The following is a 16569-nucleotide window of genomic DNA, read 5'->3' as shown; positions in this document are numbered from 1 at the left end:
TCCCAGACAGTTCTTGAACATTTGAAGATAAGAAAGAAATCAATGAACATACTCTGCAGAATTTACAATTCTCAGACTCACAATTTCTCTCCGTATCAGACTAGCTAGCTCACCATTGGATCTTTTTTAAATAATATATATCTTCCAACATATACAGGAAAAAGCTTGAGTTGAAGGGGATATACCAACTCCAATATATAGCGAAATTGAAGCTACATAACAATAGACAGTCATTGCTACTAACCTAAAATATTTTTGTACGAACATTAATCTCATTCCTAGGACCCACGTTAAAATTTTAATAAACTACTCTGCATTTCTCATAACGAACTCACTTTAATTAACATTTTAATCTCTAAAAAAGGTATAAATCTCTTCAACATCAACACTCCGATTGTGTCGAAAGTTGCTAATGCACCCCAAAGACTTAAAAGAACATCGAAGTATTAATTCAAAACAACATTCAAAGAATGGGGAGAAATGCAAAAATAACAGATTATAAGTAAAATAGGAAATACTTCAACACGCCTGTTCGTTGAATTAAAAAAAACGAAAAAAGAAAAGAATGAAATATTTGCACTTACCTCTCTCTCCGTCTGTCTGACTGGCTGTCTTTTAGTTATGGCAACTTGGAGGAGGGTTTGGATCATTAACATCAGTGAGTTTGCTTGCTTATCTGTATATCTGAGAACTATATCTGTTTGTTCGTTTGTTTATTTGCGTGCTTGCTGCTTGCTTGCTAGCTAGCTTGTTTGTTAGTTTTGATGTGCTTTGTTAGATAAACACACTTCAGCCAAAGATGATGACAACAGCAACAGCTATAACACAAAAACAACAACGACAATGCAAACGAATGCTAATAAATGTAGGTGAAGCGGAAGTGACACTCACTCACTGCTCAAGTAGAAAGACAGCTGCAGGTGTTGCACAAAAAAACAGATGAAAACAAGTAGCAAAACTATCTTCGCAATGGTGGAAAAACTTAAGACTTAATTTGGAATTCATAAACAGATTTTAATACTTAAAAAAGTGAGCCATCCAGGCCCGGATGATGTACATTGACAGCGAAGCAGATTGCGAGGAAAAAGTAATCTTAAATATTTGCGTAGTGCGTTTGAAGTTTTTCATCATCGTCATCATCGCTATTTGCATTAGCACAAGTCTTATCTCTGCCCGGGTTCACAGGATATTTGTTTTAACTTCCAACTTATATATACATATGCTACAACTTATACACATGCATAACAACAAAAGACTTATATACTAATCACAGTATAGGCATTGTGGGTTGTACATGACAATTCCAGACGGGCAGGCCACGACATACATATGGCACGGTATTGTAGAGTTTGGGTTCGCTGATGCGTTGATGTACACGGGCCAAAATGCCACACAAACTGCCCAAATGATAATCGGGTGTAGTGGCTATTGTGGCTGGACCTCTGCTGCAGCTGCTGCTGCTGCTGGTGGTGGCGACAACGGGAGATAGTGCTGCTGCTGCTGCCTCAACATGTCCCCCATTTTTGGCTATAAAATAATGAGTAAACAACAAACGTACAATAAATAATTACACACATGACAATTTTGCTATTAAGAATGTATGTGTGAGAGTGTGTTTGGATGCATGCATTGTATATATGTATGTGTGTGTGAAAGATTCGAAGTTTTGACTTACATCTAATGATGCCCTCCTTTACCCAGGCATTCACTTCAATTTCATTCCATGGCAAAACATTTGGCGATTTGGGCGCTATCCAACGACTAAGTATTTCCGTGGCCACCTTATCCATAATCGAATCAAGGCAAGGCATTAGAGTGCCAACTAACGCAGGACTGCAAGCAATAACATGAAGATGATACAGTTTTTTTTTACTTCTATTATTTATGTTGTTATTGTTCAAATATCGTTGTTGTAAATCAATAAAAGCACACAGAGCTACAAGGAAATAATTCAAAATGAAAATTTAGTTTTTCTTTAGATAAATATCCTCGTTTAAACTGAGATTTTTTTCTACAGGAACCGAGAGCTTTTTCCTATAGGAAAATCGAGCTCAAGAGCTGAGGAGATCGGGAAGACGTGGAGGTTTCTATTGTCAATAGAAGACCTGGAGGGCTTCTATAGGCAATAGAAAACGTGGAGGGCTACTACAGCCAATAGAAAATCTGCGGTCAATATAAGACCTGGAGGGCTTCTATAGTCAATAGATGACCTGAAGCACTTCTATACTTAACAGAAGACCAGGATAGTTTCTACAGTCAATAAAACATCTGGAGTGCTTCTATAAACAATAGAAGACCTGGAGGCTTCTATAGTCAATAGAAGACCTGGGGGCTTCTATAGTAAATAGAAGACCTGGAGGGCTTCAATAGCCAGTAGAAGACCTGGAAGGATTCTATAGTAAATAGAAGACCTGGAAGGATTCTATAGTCAATAGAAGACCTGGAGGGCTTCTATATGCAATAGAAGACCTGGAGGGCTTCTATATACAATAGAAGACCTGGAGGGCTTCTAGAGTCATAGAAGACCTGGAGGGCTTCTAGAGTCATAGAAGACCTGGAGGGCTTCTAGAGTCAACAGAAGACGTGGAGGACTTCTAGAGTCAACAGAAAAACTGGATGGCTGAGAATTTTTCTTTTTACAAAATTGAAAAGTATTTGTTCCAAGCAGCCTCAATTTCATAAAATTTCAATTCAATATTTGTCATCTAGTGTTTTGTCCCAAAAAAATACCACCAACATCTCTACTGTATGTAACTCCATACACGTTTGCATGTATGTGTGTATCTGTTCAACATCAATGTTTCCTCTTTACTCACCACATGGCTGCATGATAGTACAAATGCGGTCCCAACAATTCACTATACAGGCCATTCGAATGGAGACGCGACGAGTCACAGCCAAATAGGAAAACCACACAGTGCATCTGAAATTTGGCAATATTACGTCCACTTATATACTGTAGACCGGAACCATGACCAGCATAACTGGAACATATAGGGGAAAAAATGCAAGAATGTTGGATGAAGAAAAAAATGAATGCAAATAATAAACTCAGTATTAACGGGGTCACCACTTCTTTGAAGAGTAAATATGTAAGTGGTGTGTGTTTGTGTGTGTGCGGTACTTTTGTCGTCAAAGTACAAAACTACTTACACGTAGCAATTTTGTTTGAAAAAGTTATTGAATAGCTCCTCTTGACTTGGTCGCTGGCCAACCATCATTGTCCAATGTGGCAGCCAATATTCGAAAAAGCTACGCATACGCAATTCCATTTTATTTAAATTTTGATCTAAAAAAAAGAAGAGAAAAACACAAATAAATACAAAAGGTTAAACATGTCATAGATAAATAACTTGCCGGGATTTATAACACAGCCGCCAGTGGTTATATTTACATTCAAATAACCATTTTTAATGTCTTTTTTGTAGTACTTATAGAGCCTCCAGAGGCATTGTATGGAATTAATGCGGGTAAATTCTTGATAGACATTTAGTTCTTCCCAGAAGAAATGATCTAAGCGCTAAGGAAAATAAAGAAATTAAAATTAAAGTTTATTAATCAAAAAGAAAAACAGAAACCTACCTCATCTACCACCAGAATGCAGGGATAACGATTGGCCTTACATTCGTTACAGCAATCATCTGCAGTTGAAATAAAAACAAACTTAATTATGAGATCTTGGTTGTCTAATCTTACTTGCCCTGTGCTTGCTGTTGCATTTCATTTAATATATCTATGGCTTGTTCCCGTTGTTGCAAATTTTCCGTGAGCACCATACATATTGCATCGATTTCCAATTCAGATATATCCCTAATATTAGATGCGGCCAAGGAAAGTAATATCCGTGACTGCTCATCCCAATTACAGGTGTCACAAAATTCATCAATTTTCTCCCAACGTCGTTTGAAAACTTTTCGACATGACGATAAATTTGAAGTGCCAGAAAATAGAAATCTCCAGGGAAAAAATAAATTCTTGAGATCGGCAAGGATTTTCTGCAAAGAGAAAGCAATATATTAATTATTGGCGACACATTTTTAATGGAAGGAAAGCGATGGAAAAAAATTAATTTTATTTTCAATACATCAACTTGAATCCAAAGTTTGTCGTCATAAAGAGTGGTTGAAACAAAGGTACATAAATTCTAGGTATAAGGGACAATCTCTTTGAAACCACAAATATTGGAGATTTGGCAGGAATGTTAAGGCAATTAAATAGGTTTTGTATGTACAGGGTGAGATGAAAAAACGACAACCAACTTCAGACTGTCATTTCAAAGACGCTCGTCCCACAGCTGTTAAAATTTTTCCAGTGACATTATATTGTTAACAAGCGAACAAAGGCATTTTGTGGAGAATTTTCCAGACACAAAAGTTATTCGTGATGGAATTCAAGCGTGATAGTGTGATTTCTTTATATTTGGCTGGAAACTCGTTAGAGCACTCCAGCATTTAAATGTGAATAAATCGTTTGTGTCTCGTACAATCGCTCGTTACCGTGATATTGGTAGCGTAGCCCGACGTCAGGGAAGTGGACGGAACAAAACAGCAGCATCAGCAAAAATGGTTAGAAAAGTAAAAAAGAGACTTGATCGAAACCCGCGTCGCTGTGGCCGAAAATGGCTCGTGAGCTGAACATATCACAATATTCCATTCGGCGAATATTGAAAAATGAGCTCGGGGTAAAGCCATTGAATTTCCAAAAAGTGCAAGAGTTGCTTCACTTGGCCGAAAGTGGTGAAATGCCGAATTTGGTTTTATCTGATGAGGAAATATTTGTTGTCCAGCTGTTTCTGAACAAACAAAATGATCGTGTTTACTTGCCAAAGAGGTCAGGTTGGCCACCAGAACTCAAGCGCCGGCCATGGTGATGGTGTAAGCCACCTTAACAGCCGATGGTCGCTCTCCGCTCGTATTAATGGAGCGTGGCATCCGAATAAATGCCGAATATTATTGCGAAAATATTCTGGAGGCTGTTTTAAAGCCTTGGGCACGCAAACATTTTGGCCTAAATTTCCAAGGTCTGCGGCCAAAATGTTTGACTCAGCACGAGCCACCCAATTATGGTTACAAAATGGGTTCCTCGGTTAATTTCCAGCGCACAATGGGCAATAAAATCTCCGGATACCAATCCGTTGGACTATTGTGTCTGGATATTGGAAAGCAAGGTTGACACTAAAAAATACCAAAGTCTCCATCACCTCAAGCAAGCGCTTTGGCGGGAATGGGCTAAAACACCGCAGAACAACATTCGGTCAGCGTGTGACGATTTCATTGGCCGTTTGAAGGTCATAATTCGCGCCAAAGGTGACCAATTCGAACAAATCTAAACTTATTCTAAAATTTTTTGCTTTCATTCAATAAAATTTAAAAAAAAAATAAAAATTATGGCGTTTGACTTTGTTGCATTTTTTGTATCTCACCCCGTAGAGTCTTGTTCTTGGCATACATCTGTAGCTAATGACACACCTGAATGGATTTGACACACACATATAATATTTGCATTGATAAAAGCTAGATATGGTCGAGTGCTGTCACAACCGTATGCCAAATTTTGTGGGTACTATAAAAATTTTCCAACATTTTTTATAAAATTAACAGGAAAGATTTTTCACTCAAAATAGAAATTGAACCAGTTTGAAACATGAAATATAATAGAAAAATGTACCATAGCTATTATTTGAGATAATTTCTAAGATCTCCGATTCCATTGCAATTAAAAAAGAATGAAGCTGTAGATAAGCCACTGATAAGGAAATTGACAAACAAGGAATAGCAGGTGTTTTTGTAAGTATGGAACTTCAATTTTGAACGTTTTTGGTTATCCTATGAATTATCATCCGAAAATTTCGTATTAAATTAAAATAACCGCTTACCCCAATAAACGTATTCAATTCCGCAAGCATATTCCAATACAGTTTCCTTGCCTCAATGGTATTCCAATCCTTGGGATCAACTTTAATGCAATGTTTAAAACGATTAACAATACTGGCAAAATTAGCAAACAACTCTTTTTGGTCATTGCTGGAGAAACGTAAACAAATCGGGGTACGATATTTATCACTGCGGGCATGTTTTAAAATTGTTAAATATATTGCAGCATCATATTCATGGATTTTCGGATATATTGAAAAAGTGTTTTCTGTGCGAGGTCCCTTGCACAATTGCAATATTGTCCACTCTGAAACAATTAGAAGATATTAGATACATTTTGAGGAGAAAATGTTAAATTACTTACCTTTAGGCATTTGTTTGCAGATATCTTCTAATTTGTGTATTCCTTCCATGGGATCAGTTATGCCCTTTAGAAAGTTACTTTCTGTTTCCATTTCTATCTCTTCGTATTTGTCATACGATTTCTTTTTAGTTTTGGCCATTGTTTTTAGGGATTTGCAGACGTATTGCATAAGACAATTACTGAAATGTGGTAGAAGATTTGGTGTGTTAGTAATTATGTAAAATAAGAAGTAATAGTTTGAGTTGTATTAGTAAATTGGTAATTGGGGAATAAAGTTAAAAGTAAAATAAAAAGGCAAATCCGGGATGTTGCTTCAAATTGAAAACCAAATGATGTATACAGGTCCAGATTTTTACAGTCTTTTCTTGGAAAGTGTATTTCATCTTAAAATTGATTTTAAGGTAACAATACTAACAATCGAGTAAAATATTTAAATCTATTATACAGACTGAGATGAAAAAACTGCAACCAACTTCAGACTGCTGTCGTTTCTAAGCCACTCGTCCGACAGCTGGTAAAATTGTGAACTTAAGCGCCGAAAAAATCAAAACTTATTCTAAATGTTTATGCCATTTCCGACATTTCTTGTTTCCATTCAATAAAATTTAAAAAAATTTAAAAATTATGGTGTTTGGCTTTGTTGCAGTATTTTTATCTTTTATTTGACTTTCTAGGCGATATAGGTCGAGGAAATATATAGTCCATAAGACTACCTAGAAAACCAGAATTATTCACTTTCTTACGAATATATTTCCACGCAAGTTCTCATAACTTGTATGTTTAGTTTGGCTTGCACTTTAAAAGCTAATTTCTGTTTAGAAATCAAACTTTAATTCTTGTATTTTTGGTTTGATCTGAACTTAAATGGCCAATTTTTGTTTAGAAAACAAATGTTTATATGAATATGGCAATTCCCTCAAATAATTTTATTAATAACATCTTTCAAGACTGTCACTACTCGCCAATAGACAAATTCAAACCCGGCAACGGTAAAAAGAACCGTTTTCGCTAAATACTCCTTCCACCTTACCACTACCGTGGACAGGTCTAAGAACGGCATCGGTTTCAAAATCCTATTTTGAATAAAATCTTTTATATATTTAGATTTCGACTAGAGAGGTTCAAAATCCTCTCGTGGCTAAGATCTGTCACGGACTTTGATTCGGACTCAGATCCAAAAGCTTACATAGTTGTGATCAGGACCTTAATTAAGGTAGACTACATTTAGTGAGCATTTCAAGAAAATCCTAGCTATGCTTGTTTGACGTACATCAGCCAAATGTGCGAAATATTGCTTCTTCTTACTCTTTAAAATCTTCCGCTTCCTCCACAGTCATCTCTGCCAAAAGATCTTCAACATCCGCTGATCTACGTTTGGTTGTTGACTTGTAATAATGTTCCTGCGATGTTTGATACAGGGCCACGATTTGATAGAATATGGAACGGGTCATATTGCCATTGAGATATTCATCCTCAGCATGTTGCAACAGGGCCTCTGAAAATGTTGGGCAAAACTAAATTGACTCCAAAATGGCAATAAACAAAAAAGACGAGTATTTGTGAAAAAAAGTACTTTACCATTTCACTTATTGGAGTTTCTCTCACCTTTAGCAGTAGGTCCTATGTTCGTTGCCGTGTTGCCTTGTGTCAGGTAGTGGAGGAATTCTTCATCCATAATATTATTTTGTTAATAATTTAACTAACTTAATTATTTACAAGAAAAAGAATGAACTATTTCATTTGAAACAAAAGACGCGCGAAGAGATAATAAAGTGGAACTATTTTTTTGACGGCGGCGGCTTTTCATGTGGAAACAAATCAACGGCGGCGAGTTGGGTTTCCTGTGAACTACGTACACAAATGCACCAACAAAATACACAGTAACAGCTGTTCACAAATATACTTGTTTAATTGAACGCCGTGATTCATATGAAAGAGCAATTGAAACAGGGGAACCATTATCAAACAAATTAAGGGACATAACGACTATAAGAATTTATAAAAGGAGTAGAGAGAAGAAACAAGGATAATTGTTCCTTGTTAGTTGTGAATGTTTGATAGTTTTATGAATAAAAAACGAACATAAAAGATGATAGTTAACAAATGAGAAGAATAAGAAGAGTAAACCGCCTATATTTAAATATGGACATACTAACGCTTCATTTAGGCTACAAATTCCTTTAATTCTACGCTAAATGTATGATGTATGAACCTTATTCAGGTTCCAGTACATGAGATACAATACATGTTTTGTGAGTTTTGTGAATCGTCCAAGTTTGTTTTTTCTTTCAACAAAACGTTCAATGTCTGCTGTAAAAACAGTATTCAGTTGTCAAGTATTCACAGTGAAATGACACCCTGTCTCCATATCGCAGACAACGCCCATTTCATTTAGTGTAACCCTGTTATTATTATTACATGGTGTCTCATATTTTTGATGGTTGGTGAGTTGGATATAAGATGTAAGAATGAACTAAAGTGAATGCCAGCACCAAAGAGACACCATGTGAACATGTGCAAGTGTGAACACTCTATGAATTGTATGTTTAAATTATTGACTCTAAAAATGTAAACAATTTTTTCGTCAAACAAAGATAAATACATGTAACCAGATATAAAGCTAATCAATTTGTCTTAATTCGTAAATTATAATACAACCATGGTACAATGAAGACAAGGTAGGCTAAATTTGAAAAAAAATCAAGTATTGAGGTTTACCTGTTTGGCTTGTAATGAAGAATTACATCAAAACAATCAAAAAACTATTGCATTGATTTTGAATAAATAATTGAAAACCGCGAGACAAAATATTAAGCTCTTCAATAAATGTTTAAAAATCATGTTAAAAAATAATCATCATGGAAAAATATATTTAAAAAAATCCACGTTTTAAAAAAAGGCTTTCTAAAAAATACCAAGTTTTTCAAAAAAAATCCTCAGTGACTTAAAAAACTGGAAACAATTTTAACATTTCTCAAAGTTTTAATTTAAAAAAGAAGGTAATTCAAAACTTACATAGAAATTTATAAAAAAATCAGTGTCTCCAATTTTTTTTAATTCCACCTCCATTTTTTGAAATTGTTTATCCAAAAAATTCAAAACTTCATAAAACAATCCATATTTATTTTTTTAAATAATCGCGTTCTAAAATTCTTTTAAATCAATCTTTATTATTATTTTTTTGAAAAATGCTTAAGTTTTTTCAAAAAAAAAAAAAAAATCTTAAACTATGTGTTTTAATACATATTTTTTTGAAAGATTCCTCAAATTTTTTAATTTAATTTTTTTTATTATTATTTTTTTCTTTTTGAAAAAGCCCAAATTCTTTAAAATTTTTCGAAAAAAAATTAAAGTCTTGCAAACAATTTTAAAAAAATTGAAACATATCTATATTTTCCACAATTTTTGTGTAAAATTTCCCAACAAATTCACTTTCGAAACTAATTTATTTAAAAATGTAACATTCTTCATTTTTTTTTTTTGTAAAATGTCCAAAATTTTTTCTTAAAAACCAAAACAAATTGTTTTTATAAATCTTAAAAAAACTATTTTCAAATCATTCTTTCAGACATCAACGTTTTACAAAAAAAAATCTTAAAAAAATAAATTTAAAAAAATCAAGAATCCTCGTTTTTTAATGAATCAATAAATTCGCGTTATTTAGAATATTAAAAAAATCAATTTTTTATAATTTTTCAAAAAACTTGAGTAATTCTTATAAAAATTTATAAAAAGTCCAATTGTTTGCAATAAAACCAAAAACAAGAAAAAAAAACTTTTTTTTTTTTAAAAAGTTATTATCAAAAATTATTGCAGAAACCAACACTTTTCAAAAAAAAATCTTAAAAAAATAAAAATCTAAAAACATTTTTTATAATATAACAAAATATTAAAAAATCATATGAAAAAATCCACAATTATGGGTCTTTTGGTCATTAAAAAAGTTTTTTTTTAAATCTACAATCATAGATGCTCCTTCAAACAAATTAGCTTTAACGTTGCAAGATTATAGGCGGGATGGTCCTTAAAAATTTTTCTTAAAATTCTTTTGCAGATTTAAAAAAAAAAAAATCAAAATCCATGACAAAATGGTCTTTAAAATTTGGGGATAATATGCTTGATAGTGCTTCAAACATTTACAGAAATTCCACGCGACCGGTCTCATACTTCTTGAAATTAATTTTGAAAAAACTCAATTTTTAAGAAACGTTATTCAATTTTTTCAATAATTTTTTTGTTTTGGAAAATGTCAATTTTCTCAAACATTTTTTTCTCAAAATCAATTAATCCACCTTTATTAAAAAATTCACGAGTTTTGTTTTGAATTCTTCAAAAAAAGGGAAGAAATGATCACCTTCTAACAAAATATTTTTAGAAAAACTATGCATTTCAAATTGTCGATAAAGGGTCCTCCACGTTAATTTTTTTTTTTCTTTTTGAAGAAAGTCCATGTTCTTGAAGAATTTGCGAAAAATCCACGTTTTACCAACAATTAAAAAAAATCAATCAATCAAATCAAGAATAACGCTTAAAAAATGTATTTAAAATATCCACAATAATAAAATAGTTTTTGAAGAAAATACAATGTTTTTAATTTTAAAAAGGTAATTAAACAATTTTTGCCCACAAATGTTTTTCATAAAAATATTTTTAAAAATCTCTGATTTCTTTGACTAATAAAAAAAATCCGATAAGATTCTCCATACATTTCCCTTCACATATTCCCCATCAATCTGGCAACTCTGACAAAAACGGACTTTCATTCATAATTTGCAAATCTTAATTGAGCGAGTAAAAAAACCAGCTCGCACCAAGCAAAAAAATAATGCACATCACTTGCACGGCAAAGATAAAAGAACGCAAGAACAACAACAACAAAATCAACTACAAAAGTGACTAACTGATGACTGTGTGGATGGATGGATGATTGACTACGTCTGCCTTCACTGATGATTCCATGATGTTCTACTAAAGAGAGAGAGCAACCATCACATTGTTATCATAATTTTGCATTAACGACAACATTTGCCTGGTTTGTAGGTGTGTGGGTGTCATCTAACTTGTTGTATTGTATTGGTTAGCTTGGCGGTTGTTTTAACGGAAGACAACGAAGAAGAAGATGATGACAACGATGATTCAAAAATAACTCGGCATGCCGCTATGCAAATCCAATGCAAAGTGTTTGTGATGCTGCTCTTTTTTGCCGATGCTGCTGCTGTTGCCGCCGTTGTAGTTGTTGTTGGTGTTATTGCTGTTTGCACTCACATTTTGCCCTTTTTGCTTTGATCCAATATTCGTTCGCTGGTTTGTTACATTTGCTCTTCGTGCTCGGGTGTGTGTGTGTCTGATGGTCCCTCGTTCGTATTAACGGAATCTGTGTCAAACTATCAAATATTCAGGCAATAGGGAACCACACCCTCTAGGTGGCCTAAAAAAGAACTTTACAACGACAGCAACAGCGACAACGACGATGATAAGGACGACAACAACAACATCAACGACGACGACGCCAACGAAGAGGATGTTGATAGTTTCCAATCGAATGTGATGCCAGGCAGTAAAAGTGCATACATTTCTCTGTGTGAGTCTGTCGGTCGTCGTCGTTGTTGTGGGGTCGTCGTTTCTGTGTTGCCTGTCATCCATGCCGTTGTATTTCTGGCCGATTTCTCCAGTAAGCTCCAGAGAAAGTAAGCTTTCCTTTTTCTCGGCTTTGTCGGTGTTTGACATTTAATGGCGCTGTCATGTTTCTCGGCACAATGACGGAGGGTGTAAACATGTGTGTGTGCGTTTGTGTGTTTATATATCCATTGTTGTTGCCGTTGTTGATTTTTTTTTATTGCTCGGTATTTTCTCTTCCCTTTTTGGTCACTTTTGAGTGCATTACGGTTGTTTACTTTCTGTTTTTTTTTATTATTTCATTCCTTTAACCATTGCTCTTCTCTCGTTGGGCCAAATAACTCAGAGACACACACACACATTACGGTACTCACCTAAAAACGCACTCACGCATATTTTCACATGAAAGCAAATACAAAACATGAAAACAAAAACAACAATGATGACGTAGTTACTTTTCAGAAGTCAAGTGTAAATGCGAATGTAATTCCTTTGGCGATTCACAGAATCCGAGACTCACACGAACACACAGGCAAACACTCTCACACACATACACACTCGCTGCACATTTTGCACCAGTCAGCCAGCCAGCAAAGCTAGCTAGCTGGCTCTGGCTTTGCATTCAGGCACGTACCGTACTATAACCGAGCGCATTCCTCAAACAGGTGTGGCTGGCTGGTTGTTTTATTGCACGACTTGGATTTATTGGCTTTTCCGTTAACGACAACTAACTAAAAACTAACGACGCTGATGCTGGTGGTGCTGATGATGCTGATGCCAATGCATTACTTTTGATTGTAAAACACATCCCATTTCTTTTGTGTCCCGGCTACAACAAATGGCGTCACTGCTGGTTGGCTGATGACTGCCTGGCATTTAAGACGATTAATTGACTTCATTGTGCGAAAGAGAAGAACCAACAACAACAAAAAAAGAAGGGTTAATGTCAGTGTTCTAATTAAAAGTGAAAGTACGCAAAAGAAGAATAATGGCTATCTATATTCCATTCACCGCTGCAGCACAAAGCCCCAAGAAATCCCAGGGAGTAGTAGTTAATTATTAATTGAGGCTTTAAGTGGTTGGCGATTGTGGCTGCTTGATTGGCTTTACTTTTTGCAATTGGAAAATAGATTATCTCTTTTCCATTGATACATTATTGTATATTTTTAAAAGAACTTTAAAGAACAACATTAAAGCACAGGAATAAAATATAAACGTTATGTTTATGTATATTTCAGCCAGGGGACTTCAAAATTGAACGATTTCCGTTCTAATAGTCTTCAAAAAAATAATTTCAAAATTTACGATTTAGGATCCAGAAAGCCTTTATAAGAATTCTATATAATGAAAAAGAGGTCTGTTTTGATAGAAAATAAATAAAAACAGATTTTTTCCGAATTATCCTTACCATATATTCTTTAAAATTTCACGATTTCCTTAAAAATTGGCCACATGTGCCTGAGGGTCGCCAAAAACAATATTTTTATTTTTTAAATTAGGGCTGATATTCCCATGGAATTACATTACAACATTCCACATTTGAGTCATTCGAAAATATTCCTCAAATTTCCACGATTAAATCCTTCAAAATTGACTTTTGAATCCATGTTTAAATCCTTCGAAGATACTCTATAAAATTGTACGATTAGGTCAGTAAAACATATTTTTTAACAATCTGTGATTAGAGAGGCAATCGCATTTAAAAATTTAAAGGCCATAAGTCTTATAGTCCTTTCCAAAATATTTTTCAAAAATTCTTAAAAAGTTGTAAGGAGTTTTAAGATTTTAGGCCTGATTATCCTCCAAGGCCTGATAATCCTCCAAAAAAATATTATAAAAATCCATGTCAAAACCTTCAACGGACCTTCAAAATTCTTAAAGAATTTCTACGTCAAAGTCTTTACAAATCTGAGTTTTAGGACTTATAGTCCTTAAAAAAATTTAAAGCATCCATAATTTGTTATCAAAACTTTTGAATTTTTAGAGATTATAGACCTGATTATCATTCATAGCTTTTTTCAGAAGTCTTAAGATTCTTGGCTTGAAAGTCCTTCCCAACCTGTTAAAAAAAAAACTGACAAAAATATCCACATAAAACCACAAAACAGTCTTCCAACAAATATTTTACAAAATTAACGTTAGATCTCTAAACAGCCGTTCTTAAAAAACCCACCTTAGACCTATGGACGAGTCTTCAAGTTTTTTTTTTTAAATCCAAGTTCCAAAAAATCCAAATTCTTTAAAATTCAATAGAAATCTTTAAAAAACCCAACTCAGATATCTAAATAATCCAAATGGCCATTCCCTTAAAGATCTTATAAATCCACGTTGGGCCTCTAAAAAGTTCTCCAACAACACTTTTAAAAAAAATCTTTAAAAAAAATTAAAAAACCTACGAAGTCCACGCCAAACATTTAGACAATTCTTAAAAAATAGAGCCTGTAATCCCTTGAAAACTCCTTAAAAAAGAGCCTCAAAAAAATCCGAATAAATTATTGTCAGACCTCTGAGACCAATCAATGCAAAGCTCCTGGACCATTTAACAAAAAATGCTTCTAAAATCTAAGAAAACAACACGTTAGAACTCTAGACCTCTCTAAGCAGCCTTAAAAAATCTCAAAAACTGTGAAAAATCATTGAAAAAAAAAAAACAAGTTATTTAAAAACCAAGTCAGAACTCTGGGTCGTCTTACAAGAAATGGTTAAAAAATCATGTCGATCCTTCTTCATAATAAAAAATTAAAAAAAAAACTGATTTTTATAGTAACCATAAAATATTAAAAAAAGCAAAAAATTGTCTGTTTGGGCTCAATTTTTTATGAAAATATGAAATAAAACTTTTAAAAATAAATGACAAAAAAAAAGAAAATATTTTTCATTTGTCTGTCTTCTACGACACCTTTCGTAGCCAATATTCGTAATATTTAAAAGTCATGCGTCTCTAAAAATATTAGATGAAGGTATTAAGGTTTGAATCCATTTCCATTTGTTTTTTTTTTTGTCCGAATTGTTTTACAACGTGGAGGCAAATTTTGTGAATGTTGCAAACCCTCTTTACATACGAATGATATTTCATTCCTTTAATTTTATTCCCTAAATGCCGTAACGTATGATAAATGTTATTTATGTCCCCTAATCACTCATACGCCTTTTAGGCCATTTTTCATAACATTTATACAAAATTCGTTGCAATTGCAATTCTGGAAACATTTTCGAGGTACCGTAAAGTTTTGAAATAACGGGTTTGCAAATCCTAGGTCTGGTGTGAAGATAGATTATATTGGTCCACTCCTTCTGGTACCTCTCCCACAAAGGGTCAAAGTTTTGAATAACCAAACCGATTATAAAATCCGAAATAAGCATTTGGTTCTCTTCATATTTCACACATCCTGTTATTTCTACTAACACACGATCTGATGGGAGGTTGGGACATATCGGCCCACTCCTACCCACAAAGGGTCAGAAATTTGAATAACCATGAAGCTCATAAAATGCGAAATCCATGCAGACTTGGTACACTTCTGTATATCCATCCGCATAAGATCTGTTATGAATATGGTAGAGATCGGACCATTTCTTCTGGTACCTCCCGCCACATAGAGTTCAGGATTTTGAAAATCAAAACGCACAAAAAAAGCAAAATAAGCATCCAACTCTTCTCAAATTTCACACATACAAATATTTTCGCTTGTACAAGATCTGTTTTGAAGATAATATGTATCTGCGAACCCCTCAAAGGGTCACAATTTGCAATGCATATATCTGTTATAACTTGCGAAAAAAGTCAGCTATTCTTTACAGGATGAGATAAAAAAAAAACTGCAACAAAGTCAAACGCCATGATACATTTTTTTTTTAAATTTTATTGAAGGAAAGCAAAAAATGTCGGAAATAGCATCAAATTTTAGAATAAGTTTAGATTTGTTCGAATTCGTCACCTTTGGCACGAATTATGGCCTTCAAACGGCCAATGAAACCGTCACACGCTGTCCGAATGTTGCTCTGCGTTATTTTGGCCTATTTCCGAAGAAGCGCTTGCTCAAGGTGATCGACACTTTGGTATTTATTAGTGCCAACTTTGCTTTCCAAAATACTCCAGACACAATAGTCCAACGGATTGGTATAGGGAGATTTTTATGGCCATTGTGCGCTGGAAATGAAGCGAGGAACCTCATTTTGTTGGGTGGCGCCATTGAGTGCGACGCTGCTGAGTCCTGTTTGAATGTCCTAGGTCTGCGGCCAAAATGTTTGCGTGCCCAAGGATTAAATACACCCTCCAGAATATTATCGCGATAATCTTCGGCATTTTTTTGATGCCACGGTCGATTAATACAAACGGAGAGCGGCCATCAGCTGTTATAGCGGCCTTTCTCACCGGAGAAAACTAAATTCGGCAGTTCACCACTTTCGGCAAAGCAAAGCAACAACGAAGCTGTGTCTTCTTGGAATGTCCAAGGTCTGCGGCCAAAATGCTTGCGTGCCCAAAGCTTCAATACACACTCTAGAATATTTTCGCGATAATATTCGGCATTTATTCTGATGCCACGGTCGATTAATATGAGCGGAGAGCAACAATCGGCTGTTATAGCGGCCCACACCCTTTCTCATCGGAGAAAACCAAATTCGGCAGTTCACCAACTTTCGCCCAAGCGAAGCAACTCTTTTGCTCTTTTGAGTCTATTTTCTTTCTGTTGCGGTGTAAGTTCTTGCCCTCTT

General features: G+C 34.5%; 1 protein-coding gene across 1 annotated transcript; it reads right to left on the bottom strand.

Moving 5' to 3' along the window:
- Positions 1-963: 963 nt before the first annotated feature.
- Positions 964-8015, bottom strand: LOC105262497 (separin). The gene is made up of 11 exons (XM_059119551.1): positions 7843-8015; positions 7543-7732; positions 6238-6416; positions 5876-6180; positions 3701-3995; positions 3583-3641; positions 3358-3520; positions 3154-3289; positions 2817-2984; positions 1676-1833; positions 964-1527 (listed from the first exon to the last, which is right to left on the bottom strand). The coding sequence occupies exons 1-11, from the start codon at positions 7910-7912 to the stop codon at positions 1268-1270; spliced, it is 1983 nt and encodes a 660-aa protein (XP_058975534.1). The 5' UTR covers positions 7913-8015; the 3' UTR covers positions 964-1267.
- Positions 8016-16569: the final 8554 nt, after the last annotated feature.

This window comes from Musca domestica, unplaced genomic scaffold, assembly GCF_030504385.1.
Source record: "Musca domestica strain aabys unplaced genomic scaffold, Musca_domestica.polishedcontigs.V.1.1 15, whole genome shotgun sequence".
In the NCBI taxonomy this organism is placed as follows: Eukaryota; Metazoa; Arthropoda; class Insecta; order Diptera; family Muscidae; genus Musca; species Musca domestica.
Note: the sequence above shows the minus strand (reverse complement) of the source record. Positions and strands in the feature narration are given on the sequence as shown.